Genomic DNA, 12455 nt, shown 5'->3' with positions numbered 1-12455 from the left:
AGACATTCCAACTTACCTTATAGACCCGGTGAGCTAGACATTCCAACTTACCTTATGGACCAGGTGAGCTAGTCATTCCAACTTACCTTATAGATCAGGTGAATTAGACATTCCAACTTTCCTTATAGACCAGGTGAGCTAGACATTCCAACTTACCTTATAGACCAGATGCAACAAACTGCTTGTGAACCATTAACAACAGTTTGTCTCTGTACCAGAAATATCAAACTGTTTGAGAACCAGACATAAACTATGAACCAGACATGATATCACTCACCCTCTGTCAGCCTAGGATCAAGTTTTCTAGAACAAACACATTAACATCCCACTATGAATTAGACTTTACCAACCCGATGTGAACTTTACATATTTACATTCATGAATCAATCAAAATTACAACTACTCTGTAAGTAATGTAGGCAGCATACTCCTTCTTTAAGCTAGTTAGGTAGGGCAATCCCTTTGTGAGCGTTAAATGGAGGCATGGTAGTCTAATGGTAAGACGCCGGGCTCGTGACTGAAGTGTTGCGGGTTCGAGTCACAGCAAGGCACTGTGTTGTATCTTTGAGCAAGATACTTAACTCCGCTTGTTCCAGTCTACTCAGCTGTCAATGAGTACGTGGTTGGGCAGTGCTAGAATTGTAGAATGCTAACTGTGAGCGCCGAAAAGGCAGCACCGGCTGTATGCTCCCCAGGGAGTTGAGAAAGATATCGGCCGGTTGCAAAGACCCTATAACCACGGATAATAATTTGTGAGCCGCTTTGAGACGACCTACGAACTAGGTTGTGATCAAGCGGTTTATAAGAACCTCGAATTATTATAATTATTAATATAACTATTATATGCAGCACAATTCCTCCATAAGCCAGATAGGAAGCACAACATATCTGTAAGCACGATATGCAGCACAATCCTACTGTAAGTCAGATAGGAAACACAACAAGCTATAACCAGTTAAGCCACACCACCCTTCTGTAAGGAATATAGTCAACATTCTTTAAGCCAGATAGAAAGCACAAATTGTCTGTACACCAGATTATCAGCACAATCCCTCTGTTTGCAGGTAGGCAGCACAATACCTCTGCAAGCTGAAAAGAAACCCCACCATTCTGTAACCAGTTAGTCCGAACAATCCCTCTATAAACTAGATAGGCAGCACAATCCCTCTATAAACCAGATGACAGCACATTCCCTCTATAAACCAGATAGGCAGCACATTCCCTCTATAAACTAGAAAGGCAGCACAATCCCTCTACAAACCAGATAGGCAGCACATTCCCTCTATAAACTAGATAGGCAGCACAATCCCTCTATAAACCAGATAGGCAGCACAATCCCTTTATAAACCAGATAGGCAGAACATTCCCTTTATAAACCAGATAGGCAACACAATCCTCCTATAAACCAGATAGGCAGCACATTCCCTCTATAAACCAGATAGGCAGCACAATCCCTCTGCAAACCAGATAGGCAGCCCATTCCCTCTATAAACTGGATAGGCAGCACAATCCCTCTGTTAACCAGATAGGCAGCCCATTCCCTCTATAAAACATATAGGCAGCACAATCCTTCTGTAAACCAGATAAGCAGCACATTCCCTCTCTAAACTAGATAGGCAGAACAATCCCTTTATAAACCAGTTAGGCAGCACAATCCATCTATAAACCAGATAGGCAGAACAATCCCTCTGTAAAACAGATAGGCAGCACACTCCCTCTATAAACCAGATGACAGCACATTCCCTCTATAAACTGGATAGGCAGCACAATTCCTCTGTAAACCAGATAGGCAGCACATTCCCTTTACAAACCAGATGGCAGCAGATTCCCTCTATAATCCAGATAGGCAGCACATTCCCTCTATAAACTAGATAGGCAGCACAATCCCTCTGTAAACCAGATAGGCAGCACGTTCCCTCTATAAACCAGATAGGCAGCACATTCCCTTTATAAACCAGATAGGCAGCAAAATCCCTCTGTATACCAGATAGGCAGCACAATCCCTCTATAAAACAGATAGGCAGCACAATCCCTCTATAAACTAGATAGGCAGCACAATCCTTCTATAAACCAGATAGGCAGCACAATCCCTCTATAAACCAGATAGGCAGCACAATCCCTCTGTAAACCAGATAGGCAGCACAATCCCTCTGTAAACCAGATAGGCAGCACATTCCCTCTATAAACCAGATAGGCAGCACAATCCCTCTGTAAACTAGATAGGCAGCACAATCCCTCTGTATACTAGATAGGCAGCACAATCCCTCTGTAAACCAGATAGGCAGCACATTCCCTCTATAAACCAGATAGGCAGCACAATCCCTCTGTAAACCAGATAGGCAGCACAATCCCTCTGTATACTAGATAGGCAGCACAATCCCTCTGTAAACCAGATAGGCAGCACATTCCCTCTATAAACCAGATAGGCAGCACAATCCCTCTGTAAACCAGATAGGCAGCACAATCCCTCTGTATACTAGATAGGCAGCACAATCCCTCTGTAAACCAGATAGGCAGCACATTCCCTCTATAAACCAGATAGGCAGCACAATCCCTCTGTAAACCAGATAGGCAGCACAATCCCTCTGTATACTAGATAGGCAGCACAATCCCTCTGTAAACCAGATAGGCAGCACATTCCCTCTATAAACCAGATAGGCAGCACAATCCCTCTGTAAACCAGATAGGCAGCACAATCCCTCTGTATACTAGATAGGCAGCACAATCCCTCTAAAACCTAGATAGGCAGCACAATCCCTCTATAAACCAGATAGGCAGCACAATCCCTCTATAAACCAGATAGGCAGCACATTCTCTCTATAAACCAGATATGCAGCACACTCCCTCTATAAACCAGATAGGCAGCACAATCCTTCTGTATACCAAATAGGCAGAACAATCCCTCATTAAACCAGATAGGAAGCACATTCCCTCTAAAAACTAGATAGGCAGCACAATCCCTCTGTATACCAGATAGGCAGCACAATCCCTCTATAAACCAGATAGGCAGCACAATCCCTCTATAAACTAGATAGGCAGCACAATCTTTCTATAAACCAGATAGGCAGCACAATCCCTCTATAAACCAGATAGGCAGCACAATCCCTCTATAAACCAGATAGGCAGCACAATCCCTCTATAAACCAGATAGGCAGCACAATCCCTCTATAAACCAGATAGGCAGCACAATCCCTCTATAAACCAGATAGGCAGCACAATCCCTCTATAAACCAGATAGGCAGCACAATCCCTCTATAAACCAGATAGGCAGCACAATCCCTCTATAAACCAGATAGGCAGCACAATCCCTCTATAAACCAGATAGGCAGCACAATCCCTCTATAAACCAGATAGGCAGCACAATCCCTCTATAAACCAGATAGGCAGCACAATCCCTCTGTAAACCAGATAGGCAGCACAATCCCTCTGTAAACCAGATAGGCAGCACAATCCCTCTGTATACTAGATAGGCAGCACAATCCCTCTGTAAACCAGATAGGCAGCACATTCCCTCTATAAACCAGATAGGCAGCACAATCCCTCTGTAAACCAGATAGGCAGCACAATCCCTCTGTATACTAGATAGGCAGCACAATCCCTCTGTAAACCAGATAGGCAGCACATTCCCTCTATAAACCAGATAGGCAGCACAATCCCTCTGTAAACCAGATAGGCAGCACAATCCCTCTGTATACTAGATAGGCAGCACAATCCCTCTGTAAACCAGATAGGCAGCACATTCCCTCTATAAACCAGATAGGCAGCACAATCCCTCTGTAAACCAGATAGGCAGCACAATCCCTCTGTATACTAGATAGGCAGCACAATCCCTCTGTAAACCAGATAGGCAGCACATTCCCTCTATAAACCAGATAGGCAGCACAATCCCTCTGTAAACCAGATAGGCAGCACAATCCCTCTGTATACTAGATAGGCAGCACAATCCCTCTGTAAACCAGATAGGCAGCACATTCCCTCTATAAACCAGATAGGCAGCACAATCCCTCTGTAAACCAGATAGGCAGCACAATCCCTCTGTATACTAGATAGGCAGCACAATCCCTCTGTAAACCAGATAGGCAGCACATTCCCTCTATAAACCAGATAGGCAGCACAATCCCTCTGTAAACCAGATAGGCAGCACAATCCCTCTGTATACTAGATAGGCAGCACAATCCCTCTGTAAACCAGATAGGCAGCACATTCCCTCTATAAACCAGATAGGCAGCACAATCCCTCTGTAAACCAGATAGGCAGCACAATCCCTCTGTATACTAGATAGGCAGCACAATCCCTCTGTAAACCAGATAGGCAGCACATTCCCTCTATAAACCAGATAGGCAGCACAATCCCTCTGTAAACCAGATAGGCAGCACAATCCCTCTGTATACTAGATAGGCAGCACAATCCCTCTGTAAACCAGATAGGCAGCACATTCCCTCTATAAACCAGATAGGCAGCACAATCCCTCTGTAAACCAGATAGGCAGCACAATCCCTCTGTATACTAGATAGGCAGCACAATCCCTCTGTAAACCAGATAGGCAGCACATTCCCTCTATAAACCAGATAGGCAGCACAATCCCTCTGTAAACCAGATAGGCAGCACAATCCCTCTGTATACTAGATAGGCAGCACAATCCCTCTGTAAACCAGATAGGCAGCACATTCCCTCTATAAACCAGATAGGCAGCACAATCCCTCTGTAAACCAGATAGGCAGCACAATCCCTCTGTATACTAGATAGGCAGCACAATCCCTCTGTAAACCAGATAGGCAGCACATTCCCTCTATAAACCAGATAGGCAGCACAATCCCTCTGTAAACCAGATAGGCAGCACAATCCCTCTGTATACTAGATAGGCAGCACAATCCCTCTGTAAACCAGATAGGCAGCACATTCCCTCTATAAACCAGATAGGCAGCACAATCCCTCTGTAAACCAGATAGGCAGCACAATCCCTCTGTATACTAGATAGGCAGCACAATCCCTCTGTAAACCAGATAGGCAGCACATTCCCTCTATAAACCAGATAGGCAGCACAATCCCTCTGTAAACCAGATAGGCAGCACAATCCCTCTGTATACTAGATAGGCAGCACAATCCCTCTGTAAACCAGATAGGCAGCACATTCCCTCTATAAACCAGATAGGCAGCACAATCCCTCTGTAAACCAGATAGGCAGCACAATCCCTCTGTATACTAGATAGGCAGCACAATCCCTCTGTAAACCAGATAGGCAGCACATTCCCTCTATAAACCAGATAGGCAGCACAATCCCTCTGTAAACCAGATAGGCAGCACAATCCCTCTGTATACTAGATAGGCAGCACAATCCCTCTGTAAACCAGATAGGCAGCACATTCCCTCTATAAACCAGATAGGCAGCACAATCCCTCTGTAAACCAGATAGGCAGCACAATCCCTCTGTATACTAGATAGGCAGCACAATCCCTCTGTAAACCAGATAGGCAGCACATTCCCTCTATAAACCAGATAGGCAGCACAATCCCTCTGTAAACCAGATAGGCAGCACAATCCCTCTGTATACTAGATAGGCAGCACAATCCCTCTGTAAACCAGATAGGCAGCACATTCCCTCTATAAACCAGATAGGCAGCACAATCCCTCTGTAAACCAGATAGGCAGCACAATCCCTCTGTATACTAGATAGGCAGCACAATCCCTCTGTAAACCAGATAGGCAGCACATTCCCTCTATAAACCAGATAGGCAGCACAATCCCTCTGTAAACCAGATAGGCAGCACAATCCCTCTGTATACTAGATAGGCAGCACAATCCCTCTGTAAACCAGATAGGCAGCACATTCCCTCTATAAACCAGATAGGCAGCACAATCCCTCTGTAAACCAGATAGGCAGCACAATCCCTCTGTATACTAGATAGGCAGCACAATCCCTCTGTAAACCAGATAGGCAGCACATTCCCTCTATAAACCAGATAGGCAGCACAATCCCTCTGTAAACCAGATAGGCAGCACAATCCCTCTGTATACTAGATAGGCAGCACAATCCCTCTGTAAACCAGATAGGCAGCACATTCCCTCTATAAACCAGATAGGCAGCACAATCCCTCTGTAAACCAGATAGGCAGCACAATCCCTCTGTATACTAGATAGGCAGCACAATCCCTCTGTAAACCAGATAGGCAGCACATTCCCTCTATAAACCAGATAGGCAGCACAATCCCTCTGTAAACCAGATAGGCAGCACAATCCCTCTGTATACTAGATAGGCAGCACAATCCCTCTGTAAACCAGATAGGCAGCACATTCCCTCTATAAACCAGATAGGCAGCACAATCCCTCTGTAAACCAGATAGGCAGCACAATCCCTCTGTATACTAGATAGGCAGCACAATCCCTCTGTAAACCAGATAGGCAGCACATTCCCTCTATAAACCAGATAGGCAGCACAATCCCTCTGTAAACCAGATAGGCAGCACAATCCCTCTGTATACTAGATAGGCAGCACAATCCCTCTGTAAACCAGATAGGCAGCACATTCCCTCTATAAACCAGATAGGCAGCACAATCCCTCTGTAAACCAGATAGGCAGCACAATCCCTCTGTATACTAGATAGGCAGCACAATCCCTCTGTAAACCAGATAGGCAGCACATTCCCTCTATAAACCAGATAGGCAGCACAATCCCTCTGTAAACCAGATAGGCAGCACAATCCCTCTGTATACTAGATAGGCAGCACAATCCCTCTGTAAACCAGATAGGCAGCACATTCCCTCTATAAACCAGATAGGCAGCACAATCCCTCTGTAAACCAGATAGGCAGCACAATCCCTCTGTATACTAGATAGGCAGCACAATCCCTCTGTAAACCAGATAGGCAGCACATTCCCTCTATAAACCAGATAGGCAGCACAATCCCTCTGTAAACCAGATAGGCAGCACAATCCCTCTATAAACCAGATAGGCAGCACAATCCCTTTATAAACCAGATAGGCAGCACAGTCCCTCTATAAACCAGATAGGCAGTACATTCCCTCTGTAAACCAGATAGGCAGCACAATCCCTCTGTAAACCAGAAAGGCAGCACAATCCCTCTGTAAACCAGATAGGCAGCACAAACCCTCTGTGAACCAGATCGGAAACACAATCCCTCTGTAAACCAGATCAGAAACACAATCCCTCTGTAAACCAGATCGGAAACACAATCCCTCTGTAAACCAGATATGCAGCACACTCCCTCTGTAAATCAGATAGGCAGCACAATCCCTCTGTAAACCAGATGAGAAACGCAGTCCCTCTGTATACTAGATAGACAGCACAATCCCTCTGTATACTAGATAGACAGCACAATCCCTCTGTATACTAGATAGACAGCACAATCCCTCTATAAACCAGATAGGCATTACACGCATACTCCCTCGGGAAACTAGATATAGACAGCACAACCTGTCTTGGAACTAGACAGGTAGCTTAAATTTTCTGTAAGCCAGATAGGTTGCACATCCTCTCTTTATGTCAAATACAATGTAGGGTTACACAACCTCTCGGTGAACCGGATGGAAACTTGAAGTGTAATGACACACAATCACGGAGGTTTTCTTTCTTTCAAAGAAAGAAAACCTCCGTGATTGTGTGTCATTACACTTCACCACTACCTGAACCACACATCACATCTCCCCATGTCACAAACCCCAGATGAACGAGACAGAAAACCTCTCTCCTGTAAGAACAGTTAACAAACACCATGAGGACTTGACATAATCGGTCCCTGTGAACGAGACAAACTTACGTAATCGCGAAACATCATAAATCCCAATGTAGCATCACAAATCACCAATGTAAAAAGCAAACATGAAGTAAAACCTCGCTATACAGTCACCATTGTACCGAACGTATTGACGTTATAAAGGGGTTTGGCGATAAATTGAGGGAAAGAATAAAAGAAATCTTGAGAAAAAAGGGAAATGGACCCTTAAATAGGCTGGCGGTAATTAAAGCGAGGTGGCAAATGCAAAGAAGGGCATTATATCGAGGTTCAAGTGTAGTGAGTTTGATACTATTTCTGTACTTTAAGTAATTCTGTCAACTTCATGTTTTGCACAGGCGGATCAAAGGGTGTCTTTGTGCTGTAGGATTAGTGTAGCTTACGATCAAACAGTCTGGTATCGACTGTTTCTGTCTACCTGGTCTGACGTCTCCCCTTTAACAATAAGCCGTACCTAGATACAAAACATGTCGTGTCACGTGATCTGTATTTCTTTGCCCGCCATATCGATCGGGTGATGTTGCTATTAAGTAACAGGTCGTCGAATGTGATTTTTTTTTAAGTCATCGACATGTCTTCAAATCTTGCCGTCATGTAAGATTTTATTTTTAACAAAGAGCTATAGAAAGTGAACTTGATTGCATTTCCTTAATGTCCGGATTGTTCAGTGTATATATATATAAAAGCGGGTGATATATATTTATCATTTTTTTGTAGCTTTATAAATCTAGCTTTTTACCACTTTACCTCATTAGGATTAATGAGACTAGCAATAAAGCGTCATAATGCAAACAATTTCGTGACGTCATAAAGATTCATAAAGGGAATAATAAAAATAGTATCCTTCGATGCGTGATTGGATACGAATGTTTCATATATCATGACTTTGGGATTTTCAAAAAATATTTAGCCCGGCATGTTTTGTAAATGTATATGATCTTTAAGTAGTCCGTATCGTCTGCAAAGGGAGACTCTTTTTTACCGGTCATATAACCTTGTGTGACTTTAAGTTTTGGCCATACTAATTATATTGTTTATTATGTTTACATTTTTTGGTTCATATTTTAATTCTGATCCTTTTCTTGATTAATCCTCACCAGCTCGAAACTACACAACGGTGTTGACTGCCGTCCCGATCCAGACTTTGCTGCCAGAGAGCAGCATATGGAAAAGCACTGTGACCATTGTGGGGATTTCCTTGTGTGCTGTCATCGTTTTGGTGGCAGTGGTTGTCGCCTTTTACCATAAGTGTATCCGCAAGAGAGGGCACAAATATTCAATGGCAGGAACAATCGACAGCCCCACCCACATGGCAAAAAGTACAAGTATGCATAGTACGCCTAGTCATCATAGTGCATTAAGTGGCATTGAAATAGATTATGATATGGAGCGCCCTCTTACGGGACAAAGTAAGCAAAAATCAAGAGCTTCATCGATATCAAGCATACGCAGCAATGGAAGAAGTAGCAGTAACAGAAAACGTTTGAAAAGTAAATCTGATCTTGATTCTACGGGGGGTAGTCCTAAACCCCCGTCTAAGCATTACTCGCCTCTCCCAAGTCCTCTTGTACAGGCAGCAAAGACAGAAGAAGGAGATGAGAAAAATAGTCTATTTAATACTAGTCCATTATTAGGCCGTCGGCCAAGATCACCTAAAGTACATCCTTCATCAAAATTTAAACATAATCGAGACATAAAAAGTCCATTGTCTCCGCCATTGACAAAACACGAAATGTTAAAGAGAAAACGTTTTGACAGCGAGCAGAGTCAGGATAAGACTCCCACAAACGGGGTCATGGAGAAGCCCCGGGGGACGGACAGCTTAAATGCCACGCCCCTCTCAACAGGATCCGCGACTCCTACAACCAAAGTGCTTTGTGCTGAAGTACATCCCGTCCAGCGGGAAGTTGCTCAGTTCACCCGGCTGGAGTTCATGGACAAACTTGAGCAAGAGGAAGTCCGAAAACCTGGTTCAGGAACGTCTGACGATTCACAGACTCCGGACAATTTGTGCAAGGAACAAACGACTTCTTTTATAAACAAACCCGATTTTATGAGAAGAAACCCCGACAACTCAAAGGAAAAACCTCGCCGACCCACCTCATTGACGGAAAGTTATAGCATGAACGCGTTCTTGCCGCTTAACGGCTCTGATAAGAAAAGCACAGGAAGTAATACCTCTCAAAAGATTGTGGCTCCTATCGATAGACACAACGATTTACCCAAACCGGATGGACAAAGTCCGAAAACTCCGCGAGAAATATGTTCTAAAACTTCCACTCCGAAAAGTTTTCGGAGTTCTAAAAGTAGACTGACATTGTCTCCATCTCGAAGCGTCACAACGCCCTCTGACGGCAATCTCGAGATGGAGTATGATGACTTTATAGACTATGATGACACTTATTCGTATTTTGATCCAATAGAGACGGAAAAGCTCCAATGGCGAGGCAAGGAAAAACTCAGTAAGATTGTTAACGCTGATGATGATTGACCACGTAATTTTGATGAAATCCGCAGAAGACATAAGCGCATGTCTCTTAGGTAATCGTTTGTGCTATATGGAAGTTTTCACATACTTTCATTTCGTCCGTGTATGTGCGCCAAGAACGCTGTATAGAGCTTAGCGGGTGATGACGTTCGTGACTATAAGACGTCATTAAGATTACTGGATACGCTTTAGTTTGTCACGATTGTGTAGGGCGTCACAAAAGCTCTATAATCGAAAACAATACGTGTTTGCGCAATGTTTCAGTTCAAGCGAAGAAGCCAACATATTTATTCAACAGACCAGAAAGGGTCTTTGGTGTTGTACATACATATATAATCAATTCCGACTGTACTGGTGCCATGGATACCGGACACAACAGTTGTCATGTGCATATGTTTCTACCCAACACCGTCCAGAAACCATCATACATATCGCGTGTTAATACAAGAGATGTTTTGGCAGCTCGGACCATATTTCGTGGAATATATCACAACCAGGAGTTAGGAATTCAACAAAGCCGAGTGCCTGTTATATGGTTGTGAGTTAATTTGCATATAATGATCTCGGTGTCCATCAATCGCATCTTCCCAAAGATTATTTTTTTTCTCGTCAAATTCCTGTCCAGGGGTGTGGGTGTGGGTGTGGGTGTGGGGGGTCTTCATCTCCGAAATATAGTATTTTCACTTTCAGTGCATGACACATTAATACCATATGAAGACACATTTTAGTTTGGATAAATACGTATGAACATTTGCATTCAAATGCATCAGAATGTAGCTTCGCGCACAAGTAACTTGCCATAGTTCCGGTTTTTTTGTGGAAGCGATTTGTTCGGTACCTCCGTCCTGTGTGGTTTATAAACTACACGTTTTACTCCTTCAAATTGTTAAATTGCCATTGGCTTAATTGTTTCTTTTTTAAAGGTCATATATTTAAGTCTAAGTTACACGACTTCCTCCTAAATTAACGATTTAATTTATTTTTTTATTATCTGGGAAAATTCATACTGTACAATGGAGCTTATACAGAGGGGAGATAACTCTCATGTTTCACTGCGACTGCGATATTTATTAGAGTAGAAACTCATTACTTCAATTTAAATACACTCGAATCTCAGTAGTCAGAACACTTTGTTACGGCACGATTTCTCACCCTCACCCGATTTGAGTGAGAAATCGTGCTAAAATTGTTTCGTTCGCAACACGATTTCTCATCCGGGTGAGAAATCGTGCAAAACACATGGGCCTAGATATGATGTTTATTTTTATTTTTGCGCGTATGAGCAGCGTTCACATTATTAGTGTGTTTCTAAACATAAGAGCGTTAATTGACATTGCTCATGTGTTTGTTTACTCTACACATTTAAAATACAAAACTGATTACACGCATTAATTGGAATGGGGAATATAAGAAATTGTTTTGGGTTAAATGGGTTATTAGAACACGATGTCGCCTTTTATTTCACATTTTTTATATAACGAATTCTGTTAGAAAACAACATATCCGCACAACAAAGACTTTCGTTCATCCATTTTAATTCCTTGTATTTTTAGCCCACCATCATCTGATGGTGGGCTATTCAAATCACCCTGCCTCCGTGGTCCGTCGTCCGGGTCCGTCGTCCGTCCTTAAACAATTCTTGTTATCGGTATTTCTCAAAAAGTACCAGAGGGATCTTTCTCAAATTTTATATGTAGGTTCCCTTTGGTCCTTAGCTGTGCAGGGCAACTTTTGAGACTGGTCAGATAAACAACATGGCCGACAGGCAGCCATCTTGGATATTAATAGTGTTGGTCTGTTACCGCTATTTCTGCGGAAGAACTAGAGGGATCTTTCTTAAATTTTATATGTAGGTTCCCCTTGATCCCTCGTTGTGCATGTTATATTTTGAGACTGATCATAAAAACAAAATGGATTGAAAGAAGAACTAAACAGATCTTTCTCATATTGCAATGATCGATTGTATTTCTTTCACATTAAGTACTGGACTAGTAAATATGTGAAATGACAAACTCACTTTGAAGGTTGGCTTTCATACACATCAGTATTAAGTTCCGATCAAAAGTTACCTCAATGTGCATTTACTGTTAACATGACTCGACCAAACAGATAAGACAAAAGAAAAAAAAAGATCCAACTGACAAAGAACTAATGAAGATGGTACAAAGGTGGGCGCCAAGACCCTCTGGGATCTCGTGTTCTATAAAAAAAATGAA

General features: G+C 42.9%; 1 protein-coding gene across 2 annotated transcripts in view; it reads left to right on the top strand.

The window, feature by feature from the left end:
• The window catches only part of LOC110442324, a 64028-nt gene extending 52589 nt beyond the window's left edge, over positions 1 to 11439 (top strand). For both annotated transcript variants that reach the window (XM_021485879.1, XM_021485880.1), the window contains one exon: positions 8852 to 11439. In XM_021485879.1, the coding sequence (XP_021341554.1) occupies positions 8852 to 10242 (1391 nt within the window). In that variant the 3' untranslated portion in view covers positions 10243 to 11439. The remainder of the gene's footprint in view (positions 1 to 8851) is intronic.
• Positions 11440 to 12455: the final 1016 nt, after the last annotated feature.

The sequence above is a fragment of the Mizuhopecten yessoensis genome, unplaced genomic scaffold (assembly GCF_002113885.1).
Source record: "Mizuhopecten yessoensis strain PY_sf001 unplaced genomic scaffold, ASM211388v2 scaffold716249, whole genome shotgun sequence".
Classification (NCBI taxonomy): Eukaryota; Metazoa; Mollusca; class Bivalvia; order Pectinida; family Pectinidae; genus Mizuhopecten; species Mizuhopecten yessoensis.
This window is presented reverse-complemented; position numbering and strand designations above follow the sequence as displayed.